A 22,698-nucleotide genomic window follows, 5' to 3' on the forward strand; every position below is an offset into this window, starting at 1 on the left:
CTGTTTTTTTCTTTGTGTTGTGTTTTTGTTTTTTGTTTTGTTTTTGGTTTTACTGCGCCTTGAACACCCAGCAGGGTGGATATGTGCGCATTACAAGTCTTATTATTATTATTTATTTATTACCCTTGTTGGACGAATTTGTGTGCTTTCGGATAGGAATAAAAGACTTCTAGCTAGAAGTCTTTTATTATTTTAGTGAGAAATTACCTCTCTCAAAAACTACGTTTCATCAGAGGGAGTCGTTTCCCGCAATGTTTTATACTACCAATAGCTCCACAATGCTCTTTACCAAGTCAGTCTTTGAGTTAATATTTGTTTTGAGTAATTATCAAATGTGTACCTTCCCTTTAAAGGTTTTTAGTAATTGTTGTCATCATTTAATTGGTACACTTAAAAAATATAATACATTACTACATTGCGTGGAAATTAGCATAACAAATGTTGCTCCTCTCAATACATTTCAGAGACTCGATTTAATTTTTCAGAGCTAAAAGTGTCTGAAACTTTTCACTGCTGACTGTACGATGTAACAATATTCCATTACCCCATACACTATCTGTATTCTTAACAATGGAAGGGATTGCTTACCGATGTCAAAGGTTAAAATTATCTTTAATTTCCTTTGGAGTATTTTGATATGGATTTGAAGAGTAGATTGACCCCTTATTTACATAATTAAGTTTAAGGTGCCACTCATGATGTAATATTAGATTTAAGTTGATTTAGGAACCTATAATTATGTTTTTTTAAGGAGCATTAATGTGTTCTTACCATACATGGCCACCTGTTTGATTCATTTTTAAGTGCTGCATTTTCATGAAGCAAATAAGAAAGAAAGAATGATGGTGTAACGTGAATGAGCAGGATACCAGCCACTAATGTACATTGCACAGCATTCTGGCAGGTCACCAGTGTAGGCCTGCAAGCTTTTATACAAAAGCATCAATATCTACCATAATATAGTAGAATACCCAACGATTTTGACGAAAGTATGGTGTTCCTTCAAAAATAATGACATCTGAAAGAAATATCGTTTTGGTAATGTTGAATTCCCACTGCTTATTAGTGATGTATGGGTAAAATGTTTTATTATCATAATTATAATGTGATTATGCAGATTTTGGTTTTTTTCTGACTGTGAATAAACGATTGTAAATGTTTTAAACATTTTGTGTCCATATTGAGTTATCATTTGTAAATCTGTTTTAAATTTTACATTTTCTGACCTTTAAGACCGATTCACACAAACGATTAATTATGTCATGATTGTATGGGCTTTTAATGTGGGCAGACCCACCGTCCATGGGCCCTGAAGTTCACACTCACCTTTTCAAATTGCATAGTATTTTACACTTTATTAAAGAAAATAAGTATATAAAAAATAAACTCTTCAGCTAAAGTGAAATGGAGGGTATTGGAAGTTATTTAACACCAGTGTTTATGTTTGGTTCAAAGGGTTGGACTGTCTTGAGTTGGTGAATCCGGTGTGATTCTCTAAGCTTGTGGTGTGTGTCATCACCCTTGCGAAGCTTATGTGTAATTGTGTGGTTTAAAACTTTATATTTGTAAATAAAGGTAAAATAATGGATGAATAATGAATTACGTGTTGTATGATTAACTATTTTGTAAATATTGCTTTAAATAAAAAAAATTACTGTTGGCGCCCCATAGAGTCGCGACCCCGAAACTATGGTTATGACGTCACTTGGAAAAGTTTGTGCGTATAAGCCACTTAGGAATGTCAGCTGCGCATGTCTGTTACTGCTGGCAATGGGGTTCGTCTATCTCCCATAACCTTTTGACAATACCCGCTTGGAGAATGATAAAATCCGTTGTTAGCAGTAACAGACATGCGCAGCTGACATTCCGAAGTGCTCTGCATTCGTTCCAAAACCTGTTCTCGTTAGCACATTTTGACGGCGAGCGCGCACTGCACTGTGTATGCTACGTGTTGTTTTATTAGGTGCGTTCGTTTAGCTTCCCTGGGTCGACCCCGGTCTGCCCCGGTACGTTCGAATAGCTTTGAAAGGGGCTCACCTGGGTCAGCCCCCCAGTGCCCTGCTTGTGGAGTGGGTCACTTGGGGGTGACCTGAGATGCATGCCGTCACCACGAGAGAGCGAGTGTGATCGTTCGATTAGCTCTTGTCCGCCGGGGCTCACCCGAGTGAGCACTGCGGGGGTCGACCCAGGGAAGCTAAAGGAACGCACCCATAGTAAGTTTGAGCATATGCTTCGGGACCTCTCACACGAGAATGGGATTTGAATCAAGTCTACAGTGTAACTCAGGCAACTTTTATTCAAGCAACTTGTTGAACTCGTCGACTGCTGTGCAAAAGGTCGAGAGGTCATAATTGTAGCTGCTCCGGCAAACATTAGGCTGGTAAGATAAAACGGTAGCGTGTAACTCCCTAATACATCTTTGACGGTTCCTGAAAAAAAGTCAGATGTCACAATTACATAAAATAATGATCGTAGTAATCTCTGGTGACATTATGTCAAGTGATAGTTTGAGTTTCGGTCAATGAACTATCATGCGGATTTTTATCTTTGAAAAAAGGATAATAATCCATTGCGGGATTTTCTTTTAAAGGGAAGGTACACGTTTGGTAATTCAGTAATTGCAAATTAACTTCAAAACTGATTTGGTAACGAGCATTTGGAGAGCTGTTGATGGTATAAAACATTCTGAAGTATCATCGATTTTGAGAAAGAGGTAATTTCTCACTAAAATAATAAAAGACTTCTAGCTAGAAGTCTTTTATTCCTATCTGAAAGCACACAATGACAAGGGTGTTGTTTCTGTCATAGTTTTCTCGCAACTCCGATGACCAATTGAGCTCAAATTTTCACAGGCTTGTTATTTTATGCTTATGGTGGGATACAGCAAGTAAGAAAACTGGTCTTTGACAATTACCAAAGGTGTACCTTCCCTTTAAAGGGTTTGGGTACATTTCGTACGTCACAAAGCCAAAAGTCGTCCTCTACACCTTTATTCAGCCGAGACTCAGGACCCAACCCATAGCCAACCGCTATACTACACATTGTCCATAGTGAAAGCTGTAAAAACCATCAATCTCTTGTTAAGCCATCTTTCCTTGTTATGTTCAGACTGGGTTGTACTTCCTGGTTCGTTGTCAAAACGTCATTATAACAACTTTGGGTCTGGCCCAAGTCCAAAACCAATCCTCGAGTCTGGTTGAAAGTTGTTCACGCGACACTCTCTGAACTCTGACCTACCTACATAGTTCCCGAGTCAGTCTCTCTTAAAGGCAGTGGACACTATTGGTAATTACTCAAAATAATTCATAGCACAAAACCTTACTTGGTAACGAGTAATGGAGAGCTGTTGACAGTATAAAACATTGTGAGTAAAGGCTCCCTCTGAAGTAACGTAGTTTCCGAGAAAAAAAGAGTTTGATTTCGAGACCTCAGAATTAGATTTTGAGGCCCTCGAAATCAAGCAACTGAAAGCACACAACTTCGTGTGACAAGTGTATTTTTTCTTCCATATTATCTCGCAACTTCGACGACCAGTAATGAGCTCAAATTTTCACAGGTTTGTCATTTTATGCATATGTTGAGATGTGAGAAGACTGGTCTTTGACAATAACCAATAGTGTCCAGTGTCTTTAACGTTTAACGGCTATTTCCCCTAAGAATCCAGGTCACTTTAACAGCGTATCAGGAAGAAAAACAAACTTTAATGCGGGTACCATCTGTTCAATATAATATGATCTACAGATAGGCTTGCTCACTCATCTATACATTTCTACTCTATTTAGCAACGAAAGAAGTCGTGTTTTGTAGTCGCAGTTAATTGAGCAACATGGGGTTGTTTATACGTTCGCTCTTGGTCGTTTTGATCGTGAAAGCTCAAGTTGAACTACAAGTTGAAGCTTCCAGACATCAGAGAACGGTTTCATGTAATGTAGATACAAATGGTAAGGTAGACGAGTTAAGGCTTATTGTAGAAAACTACCTAGTCATTCTTGAAGATGAACTCAGAAACACACAAGACCAGGTGAAAGAGCTCAAAGTAATAATGACTGATAATCATGAAACTGTTTCATCGGAGCTGGAGGACACAAGACGTACAATGGCTGCAATATCAACCAACCAAGAAACAGCCACCTCTGAGCAAGAGGAAACACGTCGAATGATTAGTGAGTTGCAGACTGCAGTTTCGACCAACCAACAAAAGGTAACTGTCGCACTAAGAAACACAACACTTCAGTTAAAAGACACAAGACGTGAAATGGGAGTCATTGGGCGACAGGTGGAAGAGCTCCCTGAGTCAGTATCTAGGTTGACGAATATCCATGGTAGGTTTTGTTTGCTCACAATCGTGGTTAAACCATAGAGGTAGAAATAGACACAAGCAGACAACACTACCTCTTAAATATCCAAGACTTTGTTGAGGGGAGACTGTTGTACACAAAAGACCCCTAGCATTGGCGGCCACCTCTAATGTCAATCTATCAACGCGCGGTGACGCGCTGCGCATTACTCTCCGCCAAAGATGGCCCTTTATGGACCTCAGTGGCGACATTTACGCAAGGGGTCTATTTAATCACCATTCGAAACGTATTCGCCCCCCCCCCCACACCTGATCGTAAGCATTACACCTTAAACTGTCCATTATAAACATGCGTTCAAATTTACTCGTACACAAAAGTGCGACGACAAGGCTGTTTTCACTCCGAGTGGTATCACTTTCGCTCTTTTGAGAGTGAAAGTCAATCTGTGTTACTCTTTTTGAGTGAAATTGGAACAAACTTCACTCTAAATTGAGTTGAAAGTACCCGTCTTTCACTCTAAAAAGAGTTTTTCGTCATATGGCTCTTTGCGAGAGTGGTATGGCGGACAAAAGGAGTGTCTTTTCACTCTTTTACATTTAGAGAGTTCGTATGTTTTAAGGCACTGTACGCCTTCAGTAATTTGTCAAAGACCAGTGTTTTCACTTGGTGTAACTCGACAGTAAAAAAATAATGCATAAAATAACAAACCTGTGAAATTAGGGAGTCAAATAGTCGTCGAAGTTGCTTGAGAATAAAGAAAGAAAGAACACCCTTGTCGCACAAGTTGTGTGCTTTCAGACGCTTGATTTCGAGACCTCAGCTGAGGTCTCAAGGTCAATTCAAGTATTTAAGTTGGAAAATACTTCTTTCTCGAAAACTACGTTACTTCAGAGGGAGCCGTTTCAATTCTTACACTGTTTTATACCATCAACAGCTCTCCATTGTTCATTACCAAGTAAGTTTTATGCTAACGATTATTTTGATTAGTTACCAATAGTGTCCAGTGCTTTTAAAGAGAGGGATATAGTAGATTCTTCTCATTTCAATCTTGTCCTGGTATTCTGTTGTCCATCTATACTAAAATCATCATCTCGTTTTTTATATAAGGAGCCAGAGATTGTTCCGACGTGCTCGCAAGGGTTGAGGCACACAGTGGCGTTTACGCCGTAAAACCGGACTCCGGTAGGCCATTCAAGGTGTACTGTGATATGGAGACGGACGGCGGAGGCTGGACGGTAAGACAATGGCGGACCTCGATTCAAAATACACATTTTTTTGAAGTGTAAAGTCTAAAATGTTATGTGAACACAAAGCCATTCAAAATGATCTGCGTTAATTTTTCTTCGATAGGTTTTCCAGCGGCGTCAGGACGGCAGTGTAGATTTCTATTTGGACTTTGCCAACTACAGCTGGGGCTTTGGGAATCTAGAGGGAGAGTTTTGGCTCGGTAACGACAACTTGCACCGTCTGACTGCTCAGGGCGAGAACGAACTCCGCGTAGATCTCACAAGCTTCCGGGATGAATCCGGATATGCCGTGTATGAATCGTTCAGCATCACCGATGTTAGCGACAACTACAGGCTGTCGTTGGGAAGTTATTCGGGAACCGCAGGTAAGATGCTTTAAGTGGATACTTCGTAGTAATACAGAAATATTGCAGGGTAATCTGTGTCCATCGTTGTGACCGATTGTTTTTGGTAGGTTTCAATGAAAGACAGAAAAGCAACATCGTGATTCAAATAGTTGAATAAGAAATCACTTCTTTCTCAAAAACTGCGTTCCTTCAGAGGGAGCCATTTCTCACGATGTTCACATCTCCCCATTGCTAGTTCAAGTAAGTTTCTAATTATCATTTTGTGTAGTAACCAAAAGTGTCTGGAGTGTCTTTAAAAGTGGAGGGGGAATTGTCTATGTTTTGTTCCTCAACTCCAGACGGAAGAGAAGGGGTGGAATTTTGCATCCCTTGTAGCCAAAACTAAGCGAAAAATATGAAATTCAAGCTTGTTATAAAACAATTTATTGAATCGTAAAACCACACTTTAGAGGGGAAAATTTTAACAAATAAAGTTGCTTAAATTCGATAGCAATTTTCGAACTATATTATTAAACTGTAACTTAAATAAAGAAAGCAAAATGCAGTTAAACAAATGAACCTGATTGTGAAACATTAACTTCACTTTTCCCAATATCCCAGTTCCATTAATTGATAAATGTGTTTCTAATCCCACCTTATCGGCCTATGTTATGTTCGAAACAAATTAATGTTTAAAGTTACCTCCTGTCAACATCGCCTTTATTTACACGTATGACTATAATGGCTACGTGTGTTATCTTTCAGGAGACGTGTTATCATACCACAATAACCAGGCCTTTACGACCAAAGACCGAGACAACGATGACTGGAGTAGTGTTAACTGTGCCCAGGACCGCCACGGAGCCTGGTGGTACAATGCCTGCTACCAATCCAATTTGAACGGGAGATACTTCAATGAGACCACTACGAACAAAGAAGGAATTAGGTGGTGGGGCTTTTCGGGTTCCCGCTCACTCAAAACAACTGAGATGAAAATTAGAAGGAAAGTTTAGTCCTTAATTAAGGTGGATACCATTATAACAAGGTACGCAGTAATAAACATCTCCTTATTAATCACCTAATCACTTCATCTTTTCTAGGTTTCTAGTAATTTTGAAAAAATAATAATTTTACCTGTACTTTGAAACCTAAAAATGTAAAACATGTTATACAACAGTTTATTGTGAATTAACTTTAAATGCAATGGATTAAATGAGACAAGTATAAAAATCGTGACATCGAGATGCTAAAATATGCTAATAAGGAATGTCAGTTTAAACCCAAAACGACCAGTATACTTAGTATGTGAGACTTCCAAGTACAAACGCATTGCTTATAAAACTCTCAAGATACCCTTCTAAATAACCCGTTCTAAATCCGACTCGTATAATGAGAGTGGATGCTACATCTTCACGAGTGTTTTTATAAGGAATGCGGTGGCTCGTTGAATCGATACAAAAATTTTGTCATGAAAGATCCGGTATTTTAAGTTGTTCACATAGAATTTAGATATACATGTATACGAAATTAAAAAGGGCTTAAAGATGCTTTGTCAGATTTTTTGCCCCAAACATTATAAAAACAATATTTTTTTGAGTGACTGGTATTTCAATATCATCACCCGCTCTAACGAAAAAAAGTTTAACTTTTACTTTCAATGGTCAGAAACCATGACAAAAATTTAAAATGTTTCTAATAAAACACATAAGAATTGGTCACGTGATATATTGTCGGGATCCCGACAAAAACTAATTTTGAGCACTTTATTTCACTGCTACTATTAATTGGCGGACTTTTTCGAGCATGGCTGAAATGAAAGCTTGTAACTTTCTCGACCCCATCAAAATACCTATTGAATTTTAAATCAAAATTTGTGGGTCAAATCGGCCAAAAATCTGACATAGCATCTTTAATACGGTTCCATACTAAATCGACGCCTTTTTAAAGGCAGTGATACTATTGGCAATTACTAAAAATAGTTATTAGCCTGAAACCTTACTTGGTAACGAGTAATGGGGAGAGGTTGATAGTGTAACACATTGTGAGAAACGGCTCCCTCTGAAGTGACGTAGTTTTTAAGAAAGAAGTAATTTTCCACGAATTTGATTTCGAAACCTCAGAGCTAGATTTTGAGGTCTCGAAATCAAGTATCTGAAAGCACACAACTTAGGGTGACAAGGGTATTTTTCTTTCATAGCTATCTCGCAATTTGTACGACCAAGTTCAAATTTTCACAGGTTTGTAATTGTATGCATTATGTTTAGATACTCCAAGTGAGAAGACATGGTCCTTGACAATTACCAATAGTGTCCAGTGTCTTTAACCACAACGTCTCATTTCCTATTGTTCTATTGGGTTGCCCCTCTTGCAAAATGCTTTGTAAGCAAATGGCGGTTTGGTAGAAAAATCGGTTATTCTCTTAGTAGGCCTAATAAGACTAATATTAACTGCAATGGATATGTCCAGGGTTAATAAATGCTCAGATTTAATCTATGACGGAAGTATAATCTATGAATGAAATCTAAAATAAAAAACTCTGTAACATGTGATCGGACTTGAGGTATTTTCTAATTTCCTGTACTCAAAATCTTTCAGATTGGATTCACTGGCAACCCCAATGTGATGAAACTTTCACAGATTGGTTATTTTGCTAAATGGATTTTGAACTTCAGGCTGTATTGTTTTTTTTTTTTCTGAAGACATCGTGCAGTTCTCACAACCCAAATCTTCCTGCGTTCGAGCAAGAATGTCCTGAAATCTTCACCTGATACACTCTCATTATGAGTTATCACTCTGCGATTGTTATAATTTATGAAACTTCTCCATTTAAACGACGTGCACTTTAGCCGGAAAGTGTGTGGCGAACATTTGTGGCGGGGAAATTCCTTCTAGCTGAGAAAAAAAAGTCCCTTTAAATCGTTTCTTCTTCGGTTTCTAAAGATTATTTGGCCGATTTTTATGATTCAAAATTTGCTTTCACGCAAACACTGTTTTCTAATAAGCTACTTCGTTATAGTTTAAACAAGAATCTACAATTCCCTATAGTACAGAAAGCAGAGAAAGAAAAAAGGATCAGAGACAACACCTGACTGTGTGAAAACCTACAATGTCGCTCTATCTCATCATGAAGTATACTTGAAGTTTTACCCTTTTACACTGATGTGTGTTAGCACACTATACGCAGTAGCCTACTTTACCGAGCTCTGTTGAACAAAAAGTCAGACATATTACTCGGGTGGGATTCTAACCCACTTGCAATTCGAGAGCAGTGTTTAAACCAACTAGACCACCGAGACTACCCGGTAGCTAGAGGCAGTTCGAACACTACGTTTTGGCAGCGGGTACGATTTAAGATAATGTTAATCAAATGTGCATTGGGGGGTATAATGTCCCGATGCAAATTTAACAGCTCTTAAATGACTGTATACATTTTATAAGCGATTTGCGTAATATGCTCCGGTGCCCAAAAGAACACAAGGTAGATTAAAGAAAAGGGATGATAGACAAGCCCACAATGCCGATCCACTACTAACTTAAAGCGATTTGCGTAAAGATAAAAAGATAAACATTATTTTGAGAAAATGTAAAACTTGTTTAATTTCCATATATGCATTCTCGAGTGTCCTAAGTCGACCCTCGTCTTAGGGTCATGTATCGATCCGATTTAATCACTCAAAGGGCTGTCTAGTCACAAAGTAATCAATTTATCTAATCACCTAATACTTTATTTATTACCGATTTGTGTGTGTATGTTTGTGTCAAGGATAAAATGTAGCCGAATAAAATACTAGTTTTAGTTGCAACTGTAATTTAATTCACATTTTCATCCGCGCTCTTAAGAAAATTGTCATTATGTCGATTCAAATCACAGTGTTGTTATGAGTGTAAGTTGCTACCACTCTAACCTGTCGATTATTATCTTTTTTTTGGTAATTAATAAACAATGAGGCCGCGGCTTTTTAATTAATATTAATTCCATCGTTCCTAAATTAACTTGTTTAAACGACCTTTGTCGTTGTCATTGAATTGTGAAAATAGTGTTTTTCTGTTAGAAATTTTCACTGTCTCAGCTGAGAATTCTGGTGTATAAAGCTTACACACACTTAGGTGGCTGCATCCTGTGCAGTCATCCACCTAGTCCATGGACATTGTTCGCCATCTGGGGACAATGGAGGTAAGTATCCTTTTCATTCTTTCTCTGCTTGCTAGACCATTGTACTGTACTGACTCATCTGTGGTCAGCTTTGTTCCATCAGCATCAATTGTGTCTGGTGCTTGCATCCTGCCAAAGACACATCTAGGCCTCATCCACCATCGAAGATATCTGAAATGCCCTGTTTCTTACTATGACAACTCCCCAGCCACTTTTCATTTGGAAATTGTGATTTTTGGTGACATTGCTGTAAATCCCGGCCCTGAAGGTGAAAATAACTCAAACTCAGCAGAAGCTAGTTCAAACTCTGCAAATTCCTACTCGCGGAACAAGCTTCTAAGTCTCCGCTATGCCCCATCCACACGTGCTACAACTCTGCTGCCTTCCTGTATATTATCATTACAGAACCTTGGCCTTTTTGTAATCCCAGCACTGTTTACCGACCTACACATCGTGGTAAAAAAGCTGGTCGCCGTAGAACTGTTCATAAACCCCCTGTACCCGAAGTTACACTCCCTTCTGTTCCAGTACCAGTGACTACAGCCAAATCTCAACTCAGCCTTTGTGTTCTAAACACACAGTCCATCTGTAACAAGTATGACGATTTTGCTGATTTTGTTCTGCAAAAAGATCTGGACCTTGTTGCCGTTTCAGAAACATGGCTGAGACCAGACGACAACTTAACATGTCGTCAATGTACGCCTGCTGGCTACTACTTTCATCACATCCCAAGACCTCACAAGACTGGTGGAGGAGTTGCAATACTGTACAGATCTACTTTATCTGTCTCTGTGAAAAGTAATGACGTCCAGTACACAACTTTTGAATCTCTTCATGCTGAAGTTTCCGGAAACTCTAAATCTGTTCGACTTGTCATTGTATACAGACCTGAAAGGGATTCAAACGGCCAACATGTGACTTTCTCAAGTTTTCTAAGGGAGTTTGAGAATTTGATTTTGGAATATCTGCTTCATCCATCGGAAATCATTATCACCGGCGACTTTAACATTCATGTTGATGACGTCCACAACACCAATGCAAACCAGTTTAAGCATCTACTTCAAGCTTTTGGTCTTACCCAGCATATCAAGGAGCCAACTCATCGTCTCGGTCATTGCTTGGATCTTGTCATAACTCGTGAAATCTCCCCACCAATTGCCTCAAACTTTATTATTCTACCTGGATTATCTGACCATTATGCAGTCATGTGTAACTTGAGTCTGTGCAAGCCCAAAGTCCAACCGTCACTATAAAGAGCCGACAATGGAAACATGTGAATTCTCCCGAAGTGTTCCACGACATAGGCACTCATTTAGCAAATCTAGAAGTTGATCATGACTGCTTGGATTCCTATGTCAGCCAATATGAGAGTACAGTCAGTGACATCTTGGATAAATACGCACCTTGGAAAACGAGATCAGTCAAGGTCCGAACTGAAGTCTCCTGGTTCAATGATGATATTCGTACAGCGAGAAAGATCTGTCGTCAACTGGAGCGGAAGTGGCGGAAAAATGGCAAATTGGCAACACAACGACAAGAATATCGCAACCAATGTAAAGTAGTTAGGAATTTAATCAACCAGGCAAAGATCATCCATTATTCATCTCAAGTACAAGAATCCTCAGGAGATCAAAAGAAGCTCTTCAAGATAATTGGTAAGTTGTTGCTCAAACCCAAAACCCTGTCCTTCCATCCACCTACAATAACCAGGACTTAGCAAACGAGTTCCAGAAATTCTTTGTCACCAAGATTTCAGACATCCGCTCATCATTTTCATCAGTCCCTTACAACGTGCCGCAGACATTGCCACATCTTCAACCAGAGTGTAGACTATCTGTGTTTGAGCCTGCCACTGTTGCTGAGATTCAAAGGGTTATTATGAAATCTCCTTCAAAATCCTGTGAGCTGGATCAGTATCAACATCCATGATAAAGCAAAATATTGATATATTGTACCCTACATCACTAAGCTTGTAAACGAATCTCTCAGTTCCGGTTGTTTCCCAGATAGCCTCAAAGTTTCCTACATCAGGCCGCTCATCAAGAAACCAAACCTGGACAAGGAGATATTTAAAAACTACAGACCGGTTGCAAACTTAAAATATCTTGGAAAAGTCATCGAACGAGTAGTTTCATCACGTATTTCTGATCACATTCACACTTTCAACCTGTCCGACGTGTTCCAGTCAGCATACAAGCCTTTCCATGGACCGAGGCTGCACTAGTCCGTGTGAGCAACGATATTCGCTCTTCTATGGACAATGGTAACCTTACAGCACTAGTCCTGCTAGACCTGAGTGCTGCTTTTGACACTGTTGATCATAACATCCTTCTCTCTCGGCTCCAGAATCACCTTGGCATAGAGGACACAGCCCTAGCATGGTGCAAATCGTATCTCCACAATAGAACTCAGCATGTATGTATTGGCACTGCGATATCCGACCCTGTTGTTTTGAACTACTCTGTGCCACAGGGGTCGGTACTCGGCCCGCAGTGGTTTACACTGTACACTTTACCGATTCGTGACATCATCCTCAAATTTAATCTGAATTACCATGTGTACGCAGACGACACTCAGCTATACATCACGTTTAAATCTTCTCAAGAAAACGCCAATGCATCTATTGCAAGACTTGAGAAATGCATCCAAGAGATTCGACGTTGGACACAACAAAACTTCCTGAAGTTAAATGATGATAAGACAGAGTTCCTTTTATTTGGGTCACGTCAACAGTTAACCAAGGTTTCAGTGCCATACATCTCCATCGGTGATGCTCGGATAGCTCCCTCGCTAAAAGCTCGGAACTTGGGGGTTATTTTTGATTCATCGATGACACTTCAGCCACACATCAACAATATTGTTCGTTTATCATCATATCACATCAGGAATATAGGTAAGATTCGCAAGTACTTGGATAAAAGTGCCACTGAAAAGGTCATTCACGCATTTGTTACTTCTCGTCTTGACAACGGCAATGCTCTTCTATACAGTCTACCTAACAACCAGATTTCCCGACTTCAACGGCTCCAAAATACTGCTGCCCGCATTGTGACACTGTCTAGAAAATCCTGTTCTATCACCCCCATTCTGAAACAACTACACTGGCTCCCTATCTCTCAACGAATCATCTTCAAGCTGATGCTCATTGTCCACAAAGCTCTAAATGGCAAGGCTCCCCACTATATTTCTGAACTGCTTCAAGTTTACACTCCATCAAGGAATCTTCGATCAAGTTCCATGCTTCTCCTCATTGAACCCAAGTCTCGACACTCATGGGGTGACAGGTCTTTTTCTTCAGCCGCGCCACGCATCTGGAACTCTCTACCACTTAATCTTCGATCTTGTGTTTGTACCCCAAAATTCAAGTCTCTTCTCAAAACTTATCTTATGTCACAGGTTTTCAATGACTAATTTTGTTGTGTCTGTTTTTCTTTGTGTTTTGTTTTTGTTTTTGTTTTGGTTTTACTGCGCCTTGAACACCCAGCAGGGTGGATATGTGCGCATTACAAGTCTTATTATTATTATTATTATTATTATTATTATTATTATTGTCGTTGTTGTCCTTGTCGTTATCGTTCCCGTGTGGAGAAGCAGCGTATAACTGATAATGCTATTTTGTTGTGATTTACCCTCGTATAATCTCAATCTAAAACGAGCCCACGATTCTCTTTTGCAATTTGTTAGAGACTCGGGACCCAACCCATTGCCAAGCGCTATACTACATTGTCCACAGTGAAAGCTGTAAAAACCATCAATCTCTTGTTAAGCCATCTTTCCTTGTTATGTTCAGACTGAGTTGTACTTCCTGGTTCGTTGTCAACACGTCATTATAACAACTTTGGGTCTGGCCCAAGTCCAAAACCAATCCTCGAGTCTGGTTGAAAGTTGTGCACGCGACACTCTCTGAACTCTGACCTACCTACATAGTTCCCGAGTCAGTCTCTCTTAAAGGAAGTGGACACTATTGGTAATTACTCAAAATAATTCATAGCACAAGACCTTACCTGGTAACGAGTAATGGAGAGCTGTTGATAGTATAAAACATTGTGAGTAAAGGCTCCCTCTGAAGCAACGTAGTTTCCGAGAAAAAAAAGAGTTTGATTTCGATACCTCAGAATTAGATTTTGAGGCCCTCGAAATCAAGCAACTGAAAGCACGCAACTTCGGTGACAAGTGTATTTTTTCTTCCATATTATCTCGCAACTTCGACGACCAGTAATGAGCTCAAATTTTCACAGGTTTGCCATTTTATGCATATGTTGAGATGTGAGAAGACTGTTCTTTGACAATAACCAGTAGTGTCCAGTGTCTTTAACGTTCAACGGGTATTTCCCCCAAGAATCCAGGTTGCTCTAACAGTCAGAAAGAAAAACAAACTTTAATGCGGGTACCATCTGTTCAATATAAAATGATCTACAGATAGGCTTTTTCAGTAATTTTATAATTTCTTTTTGCTTTGGTATTTCTCATAATCTGGTTAGGGTAGTTTTCCCTCGTTTTTCTACCTATCTGCCTGGTTTGCGTTAAACGTGGGTTTCAGTCCGTATTGCTACCCTTTGTTCTTATTTTGTTCTTTGCGGAGTTCCCAGGGGTCCTTTCAATGGCTAAATTCCATTTAGCTTTGGTTTTTGGACGGGTTGCGTTCTTTAAATTATGCTTACTCCTCTGGGAGTCTTTCAGTTACGCAACAGTATGGTATTGTTACGATGTTGACAAGCCACGCCAATTTCTTAAAAATTGGAGACCTATTTCACTTTTGAATACCTCATATAAACTAGCCTCTTCTTGCATTTCTGATAGACTCAAAAAAGCTCTTCCTTTCATTATTCATGAAGAACAAAAGGGTTTTCTTAGTGGCCGGTATATTGGAGAAAATATTAGGCTGATGTACGACTTGCTTAATTTTACAGAAAACAATAATATTCACGGTATGTTTTTGTTAATTGATTTTGAAAAAGCCTTTGATTCAGGTTCACACAGTTTCATTTTGAAGGTTCTTGAACAATTTAATTTTGGCCCTTCCATTCAGAAATGGTTCAGTGTTTTTTATAGCGGGGCGAAAGCTTCCGTTCTTGTGAATGGTTTTCTTTCCGAATCTTTTAAGATTGAAAGAGGTTGTAGACAGCGTGATGGTTTGAGCCCCTACCTATTCCTTTTATGTGCAGAAGTGTTTGGAATGTTGATCCGAAAAGACAAAAGCTTAAAGGCATAATGGCTATAGCGGTTGTGAATTCAGACTTTCCCAGTATGCTGATGATACAGTTCTTTTTTTTAGACGGCTCAGAAAGCTCCTTTGAAAAGCCCTTTGAAATACTTGCGGCCTTTGCTAGAATGTCTGGCTTAAAAGTCAACATTGACAAAACTAATGCGGTTTGGATTGGTAGCAACAAAGGGCGTAAGAAAGGGATTTGTGAGCACATCAAAGTTAACTGGGTTTTGGCTGAAAACTCTTTCAGAGCCCTTGGTATAGACTTTAACACTAATCTTGCTAGTATGGTGAGTTTGAACTACACCAAGGTCATTTCTGCTATTAAAAGTTTAATTGAGCAGTGGTCTAAACGTAACCTAACGGTGCTGGGGAGAGTTACTGTAACAAAGTCGCTCCTTTTATCTAAGCTTACTTTTCTTATTTTAACTCTCCCCAACCCGCCTAGCATTGTTATCAAAGAATTAGACTGTATGTTCTATAACTTTATATGGAAAGGGAATGACCGTGTGTCCAGGAACCAGATGAATCAAGGCTATTGTCATGGAGGAGTTAAAATGATTGACATGCATTCGTATATAAAAACCCTTAAGGTCACCTGGATCCGCAGATTTCTAAATTCAAATAACTTGGGTTGGGTCACTCTTTTTTTGAAGATTTCGAACATTTTATGATCCTCTAGCACTCGAGGGAGGCCACCAGGCATTGCTGATCTATTTAAAAGGGGCCGCAAATCAAAACCATTTTTGGATTGATGTTCTTAATGCTTGGTGCAGCTTTGTTAAGTGTCATGGACCTGCCAGTCAAATTGACGCTTTGAAAAATGTGTTGTGGCATAATCAGAATATTATGGTCGGTAACAAACAAATTAACTATAAAAAACTGGGCCAAAAAGGGTGTGAACTTCGTGTGTGAAATTTTTGATTTGCAAGGTGTGGCTCTTTCTCTTGTGGCATTTCAAAGGAAATTCAGGGTCAGAACACATTTTTTTAGAGTACGGGGGCGTGGTGAATGCAATCACACACTCCTTCCATAATGTACTGAATGGAGAAACCTCAGAAATTGCTCGCCCTTTTTTACCATTTAATTTTGAGACTTTGTTGATGGGCATAAAGGGCTCCACCCGTCTGTACAGAGTTTTCACCTCCAGCAAAAAAGTTGTGCACAAGTTTATTGTTAAATGGGAAGAAAAAATTGGCGTGATTTTTCCGATTCCTCAATGGCACATTTTCTGTGGTTTACCCTGAACATGTGACACCAAGTTACGTTGGTTCCAGTTTCTTTCTAAAATTGGTCGGAAGAATTCTAATCTGTGTACTTTTTGTAAAATGGAAGAAGAGACACTAGTCCACTTGTTTTGTAATTGCAAGGTGTCTCTGTATTTTTGGCGCCAGATAAAACACTGGTTGACTAATACACTGAACATTAATATTAATTTTGACAACACGACCAAGCTGTTTGGTGTCCTTAATAGAAAATGGTCTGCTCTCAATTTAATTCTCATTCTTTGTCGTTTTCATATTTATCAGATGAAGATGAAAAACAGAAAGCCCTCATTTGTTCTTATCAAAAAGGAAATAAACCATTATTTTATAATGGAAAAAATGATCTTTGTTAAGAATAACAACTTGGATAAGTTCAATACCAAATGGGAGTCTTTTGTATTGCTATGTACCAACTAAATGTCTTGCATAATCATCAAACTTCCTGTTTTTGCAATTTGCCATTTCTCTCTTAGTTTCGTTCTATAAGTAGTTGGTTTTACCAGTAGTTTGTGTAGCTTTGTACATTGAAGAAACTTGAATAAATTTCCCCCTCCAGGGAAAGAAAAAAAAAAAAAAAAAAAAAATAAATAAAGATAGGCTGTTTCTCACTCAGCTGCTTCTACCCTATTTAGCAACGAAAGGAGTTGTGTTTTGTTGTTGCAGTTATAATTGAGCAAAATGGGGTTGTTTATCCGTTCGCTCTTGGTCGTTCTGATTGTGAAGTCTCTTGTTAAGCCATCTTTCCTTGTTATGTTCAGACTGAGTTGTACTTGGTGGTGCATGAGACCTTAAATTTGTTTAAGTGTCATCGTGTTTCTACAAAAGTCCTTAATGTTTTTCCAAGTTCTGGTCTGCAATGCCACAGGACAGGACGATTCAATGTCACGTTTTCCTGGAATCTTCTTCAGCAAAATGAATCTCTGCAAGCCCTCAGTTACGTCTTTCTTTTCTTGGGCAGTCCAGGGGCGTCGCTTGAATTGTCGACGCTTGGCAGTCAAAAATATCGGAAACTTACTGGCATCAACACTGTCCTCCAAAGCTGGGTCACACGAGTCACCTGAATCACTGCTGTCCTCATCGCTGGTGAAGCCTTCTGCAATAAAAAGAAATTAATTTTCTACAGTTAGCTTTGATTGGTTTATGGCACACAAATAACAATGTGGGACAATCCGTTGGGTTGGGTGTGTGGGATTTGGGGTGTACAGTGAATGAGGTTCACAGGGGGGGGGGGGGTAGGTGATGACGGCCACAGGCCGAGTTATCAGGCCCCAAAAACAAAGAGCAATTGTTACATTTAGGTATGCTTGCTTTTTGGCGTACACACCTAAACATGTTGGCCAATCCATTGGGGGGGGGGGGGGGTGGAAGGGGGGGAGGTTGTACAGTGAATGAATGTTATTTGGGGGGGGGGGTACCACAGTTTGAATTAAATTGGAAAGACAAGTTAAAATGGGTTTGTTTACCTCCAGTAACATGCAACTCCTCCAAAGATTTGCCATGTTGCGAAACCAAGTTGCCTCTCTCCAAGCTGAGGAAAAGTCTAGACAGTTTGGTAACCCTCTGGACAGTGTCTGGCAACTGGTAGTACTCACGATGGACCTGCAAATCATGACCCATGAAGTCTGCAAGTGTTTCAAGCTGATGTTCATTCAAGGCCAGAATTTGTGAAACAGTCGCTACATACGAAGCTTTGTAGACCGCATGCTACCAGCATTCTCAAGGCCCGCCTCATTTGCATATGCTCGTAGACAGTCGCTTCCTCGTATATGACCTGAGCCTCCGTAACAACTTCGTGCGAATAAGAATATATTGTCTTGTGCCACTCCAGCTGCATTTCTATTTGCGACCAGAGCCTTCAACCACGCCATCACATCAGTACCAAGAAGCACAGGAACAGTTCTGCCCCTCCTACCAACTATTTCAATGACTTGGAACATTTTACAGAGGTGCCGTTCAAGATCAGTCATCACGCAATCACCATTCACAATGGCTGCACTACTGCGCTTGTGAAAATCTTCCAGTTTCATTTTGGATACTTCCCCCTGTCGTCTGCGGTTGAAGATAATGAGATGGCACAGTGTGACTTCATTCAATTTCTTCCAAGCTGGTGTAATTTCATGGCCCTTAGCAGAGTGTAGGAGCTGCACTTCCCTGTTGCCAGTTTCATGAAGGAACGATGAGATTTTCACCACATCTGCATTTGTGGGGAGATCAGCACGTTTGTTACGCTTTCCTTGGTACAGTGTTCTGTGGGCATGGGTTGACACAAGTTCTGGCCACTAAATTTCACATAACTGCCTAAACTGTTTGGCCTGTTCCGCTTTTTGCCTAAGATTAAACTCTAAAGCACTTGCTTGCAGTATGAGTGCACATCTCTTGATGGAATGTCCAATCTTGAGTGCTAGAGATGGAACGTGATACATCTGTTTTCCTTCACTGAAGCCGGCGACATCATGAACAGCCTTGACGATATCAATCAGATGGCGGGGATGCACGAATACTTCCAGTGATGCATTTGGTTGGTGGGTGTTTTTTCTCAGTTGTATAACAAAACGACCAAGTTCTCGTAGTTTGTTCCGAATGTAGCCATGTTGTGTAACATCGTGGCCAAGTCTGAGGTATTCACGTTTGGCAACTTCCAGAATCAAAGAATCATTCTTGACAATCAGACCAACATTGTCTCTCCTCATAGAACTAAGAACCTTGTTCAACTGGAAAGATACACCAGCAGGGGGTGGTTTTAACAAATCACTATTGTTAGCTACTCGCCCCCTAACACGACCTATCCTACTGCTACCATCAGTCTGTGCAGGGAGAGCAGGCTTAAGTGGGCACTGATGACGCCAAAGATCAAGACGCACGTAATAGCCATAACAATGTATGCATGGTCCATATGCGTGTGGAGATGCTTCATGATTTGGTCTGTATACTATAATAAGGACACCCTTTCCCTCTCTAAGGACTTGGCAATTGTGTCTGTGATTACCCATATTGCGGATGTATAACAGAAGTTTCTTGCGGGCAGTAAAATCCGTCTCCGATGCTATCTCTACAACTTCCCTCTCCTCTTTGTGACGCGACTGAAGATGACGGGGTAACTTGGCCTGAGGCTCATCACAGTAAAAGCAATATTGTTTTTTGTCCCATTTCCTTTGTCCACCGACATTATCGGTCTGCATGACTGTTACGGCACACTTCTCACTAGAATCATTTGTTTCACATCCTACAGCTTCATTGCTTTGGTGAAGCTCGGCAGTTTCTAAAATAGCTTGTGGGTCATCGTCATTCCAGGAACTGGTGTTGGGGTTGACAGAACTTGAAGGATCAGACTGAAAAACAGCTTGTGGGTCATCGTCATCCCAGGAACTGGTGTTGGGGTTGACAGACCTTAAAGGATCAGACTGAAAAATAGCTTGTGGGTCATCGTCATCCCTGCAATTGGTGTTGGGGTTGACAGACTTTGAAGTATTACACTGAAAATCTGATGTTTGATGGGCCAGCTAGCAAGGAAAAGATAAATGACATAATTAACACCACTGAGATATGATTAGGATTATGACAGGAATTAAATATATATGGTTGAGTGGATCAGCGTGCCCTTAAATTGATAGGCAAATAATACATAAGCACTAAGCTAGTCAGAACTTAAAGGAACACGTTGCCTTGGATCGGTTGAGTTGGTCTATGAAAAGCGTTTGAAACCGTTTGTTATGAAATGCATATGGTTAGAAAGATAATTTACAAGTAGAATATAATGATCCACATTGCCCAGAATTTAAGGAAATTTAACACATTACGTCCCTTTCACCGAGTTTTGCAATGATGTCTTCAAAATAATTTACAAAATATGTTAATTTGAAAATGTTTGTATAAAAAATCAGTTTCCCCCATAATTACCATATTTTTGGTATGATTGTTATGAAACGTGGCAAGCTTGTTTATTTTTACATGATCAATTTATTATCAACCTAGAATTGCTGTGTGGGGTGCTATGATTGATAAATTTTTCCCATTTAAGGAGAAAAATTGCATTTAATTATTTATTTATTTTTTCACGCAAAATACAATAAGCAAGCGGTGTATTTTTAAATAACATTATGCATGTTATGTGCATTGTGTTCAATATTCTCATCCAAATCCTATTCCTTGAGAACTTACTCAGTTGGGTTGGGGTTGGGATTAGCCACAGCTTGACTAGATGAAGCCCTTGGTACTAATGGTATGGTATCATCTAAATCGTCTGTCCCTTCGGGGTGCGGAAGCCGCAGTCAAACAACACCGCAAGTAGATGCACGTACCTGAAAAAAGTTGAATACATGTACGTAGAACTTGTATTGAAGGCATTGGGAAAATTTAATTGAATTTAGTACATTTTTTTTTCTCTAGTAGTAGTACAATATATACATTGAACTGAAACCACCCAAAAAAAGATATGTGCTGCCCTGACTTGTGTTTGGATGTATACGTCAGTTCTTCACACTCAATTGATGATTACTTTTTGGGATTTGTTTTTTATGTATGTACCAGTACATAATTCCCAGCCGCCCCCCCCCCCTCCAATCATGCCAATAAAACTGTGCAATCAATTCTTTTTTAAATTATCAGCAAAAGAAGATCCACAACTACATAAAATTCTAGAACTACCTTTTTGAAACCTTTTGGGTGAACAAAGAAACATTGACTAAAGCGGGGATACAAACCTGAATCTTCAGGATGATGTGCCGGCACTTTACCAACTGAGCTACAGGTATATAGCCCTATGTTGGCATTCTCCCGATTTTTGTCAATATCATTTGTCAGTCAGGAGTCATGCAACCGTACACTGCCCTAACGCCAGGGATCACTCAACCAAGTTACGATAACATGGGAAGAGGCATCGAAGGATGCACGATAAGGTGATGTGATTTTTTCCCTATAAATAATGTAATAAACCACAAGGGAAACTGACTGGATAAATTTAAACCACCGTAGGTCTAGATTTAGCTCAGTTGGTAGAGCACTGGAACATCAACTCAGAGATCGCAGGTTAAAATTCAGCTCGACTCAACTTTTCTCTGTTGACCCAAAAGTTTACAACTTTTTTGCACACAGATTTCATTCATTTAAATGTCCCAATCATCACAAACCTAATGCTTACCAGACCAGGATCGGGTAATGCATCATCCTCGTCAGAAATATCCGACACCTCTCCAAACATATCTCTCTGTTGAAAGAGGATGGATAAAAGGAAATTAACTCTGTCCTTTGATGAGCAATTCAACTAATGTCAAATGTGTTTATACTAATTCCAGGTCATTAATTATGAAGACATAACAAGCAAAATGTTTTAAAATGTCCGATGTCCTTTAAATAACAATCAATTGCTTCAATGAGCTTCTTCATCTGACTGGTTGAGCATTCACCTTGTGAGAACTGATCAAATTACAACAGTATTTAGTTCATATTTTCCTGAATTTGCGGTGCATGAGCTGAAAGAGTGCTTAAAATAACCACTTGTTTTAATAAGTGGCTTCAAAAAGGACTTGTCAATTGTAGTCACCAAAGGTGTTTTTCTGAAAAGTGTTACAAGGAGAACTTCTTTATGGAAAACAGGGGGGGTGTGTTGGCCTTTCAGTTCTTTTCTGGTATTGCTCTGGAAACTAAAAACATTGAACAATCGAGCAAATGGGTGCAAAACACAAGATAATGTTGAATAAAAACAAATGAAAAATCACGTATACTTACGAGGGGGTCTACTTTTGTGATCAGATACAACCTGATCTTCTGGGTCTTGCAATATCCCAAGTAAGACTCGATGGTAAAGGTGGTTGTGGACCCATCTTCTAGAGTCAGCTCATGTTTGATGACATCCCCGACGTAATTTCCCAGGGAAAGAGTCAGGTGGGCAACTTCAAGGTCTCCATTTTTGCCACCTGGGAAGAACAAGTTCTTGAGGCGACCAAGCACTTCTGCATATGTCATAGATTTATCTAGATGAATCTGGAAGGTGCCCCCACCTTTTGAGGAGTACACCTGCTTGAATTGGTCTTTGATGGGGTCATAGTGTTTCCAGCCCACAGTTACCATCTGTTGTTTAACCTTGTTGAAACAAAAAAGAAAAATATAATTTTAAACGTTACAAAACTCTAGTTGGAAGACATGATATTTTCATTTTTTTTTGTCATGTGACTAGACCACATAAATGGCTTTTTAAATTTGTAAAA

At 39.5% G+C, this 22,698-nt stretch overlaps 2 protein-coding genes and 1 pseudogene across 4 annotated transcripts; 1 reads left to right on the forward strand and 2 right to left on the reverse strand.

Annotated features, from left to right (window-relative positions):
* The first annotated feature begins 3,772 nt into the window (after window positions 1–3,772).
* Window positions 3,773–7,330, forward strand: LOC117304307 (fibrinogen-like protein A). The gene is made up of 4 exons (XM_033788685.1): window positions 3,773–4,322; window positions 5,406–5,533; window positions 5,649–5,910; window positions 6,637–7,330. Exons 1-4 carry the CDS (start codon window positions 3,827–3,829, stop codon window positions 6,882–6,884), a joined length of 1,134 nt encoding a protein of 377 aa, XP_033644576.1. The 5' UTR covers window positions 3,773–3,826; the 3' UTR covers window positions 6,885–7,330.
* Window positions 7,331–17,119: 9,789 nt separating this feature from the next.
* LOC117304835 lies at window positions 17,120–18,713 on the reverse strand (annotated as a pseudogene).
* An 823-nt stretch (window positions 18,714–19,536) lies between these two features.
* LOC117304836 lies at window positions 19,537–22,568 on the reverse strand. 3 transcript variants are annotated; one of them, XR_004520620.1, is made up of 4 exons: window positions 22,220–22,568; window positions 21,633–21,698; window positions 20,654–20,793; window positions 19,537–19,995 (listed from the first exon to the last, which is right to left on the reverse strand). XR_004520620.1 is itself a non-coding variant. In XM_033789452.1 (3 exons), exons 1-3 carry the CDS (start codon window positions 22,559–22,561, stop codon window positions 20,764–20,766), a joined length of 438 nt encoding a protein of 145 aa, XP_033645343.1. In that variant the 5' UTR covers window positions 22,562–22,568; the 3' UTR covers window positions 20,205–20,763. The 3 variants fall into 3 exon arrangements, 2 of the variants coding, with proteins under 2 accessions (XP_033645343.1, XP_033645341.1); XM_033789452.1 differs by lacking the exon at window positions 19,537–19,995 and having other exon boundaries at window positions 20,205–20,793; XM_033789450.1 differs by lacking the exons at window positions 19,537–19,995; window positions 20,654–20,793 and having other exon boundaries at window positions 21,485–21,698.
* Between the last annotated feature and the right edge of the window lie 130 nt (window positions 22,569–22,698).

This window comes from Asterias rubens, chromosome 21 (assembly GCF_902459465.1).
Source record: "Asterias rubens chromosome 21, eAstRub1.3, whole genome shotgun sequence".
NCBI classification, from domain to species: domain Eukaryota; kingdom Metazoa; phylum Echinodermata; class Asteroidea; order Forcipulatida; family Asteriidae; genus Asterias; species Asterias rubens.

What these genes read in the sequence shown, in the direction of transcription:
- LOC117304307 (XM_033788685.1), top strand. Translation starts at nt 3,827, where the DNA reads ATGGGGTTGTTTATACGTTCGCTCTTGGTCGTTTTGATCGTGAAAGCT. An exon ending in CGGACGGCGGAGGCTGGACG is followed by an intron (nt 5,534 to 5,648) that starts GTAAGACAATGG and finishes TTTCTTCGATAG; the next exon opens with GTTTTCCAGCGGCGTCAGGA. An exon ending in AAGTTATTCGGGAACCGCAG is followed by an intron (nt 5,911 to 6,636) that starts GTAAGATGCTTT and finishes GTTATCTTTCAG; the next exon opens with GAGACGTGTTATCATACCAC.
- LOC117304836 (XM_033789450.1), bottom strand. Translation starts at nt 22,561, where the DNA reads ATGGTAACTGTGGGCTGGAAACACTATGACCCCATCAAAGACCAATTC. An exon ending in TCACAAAAGTAGACCCCCTC is followed by an intron (nt 21,699 to 22,219) that starts GTAAGTATACGT and finishes CTCTTTCAACAG; the next exon opens with AGAGATATGTTTGGAGAGGT.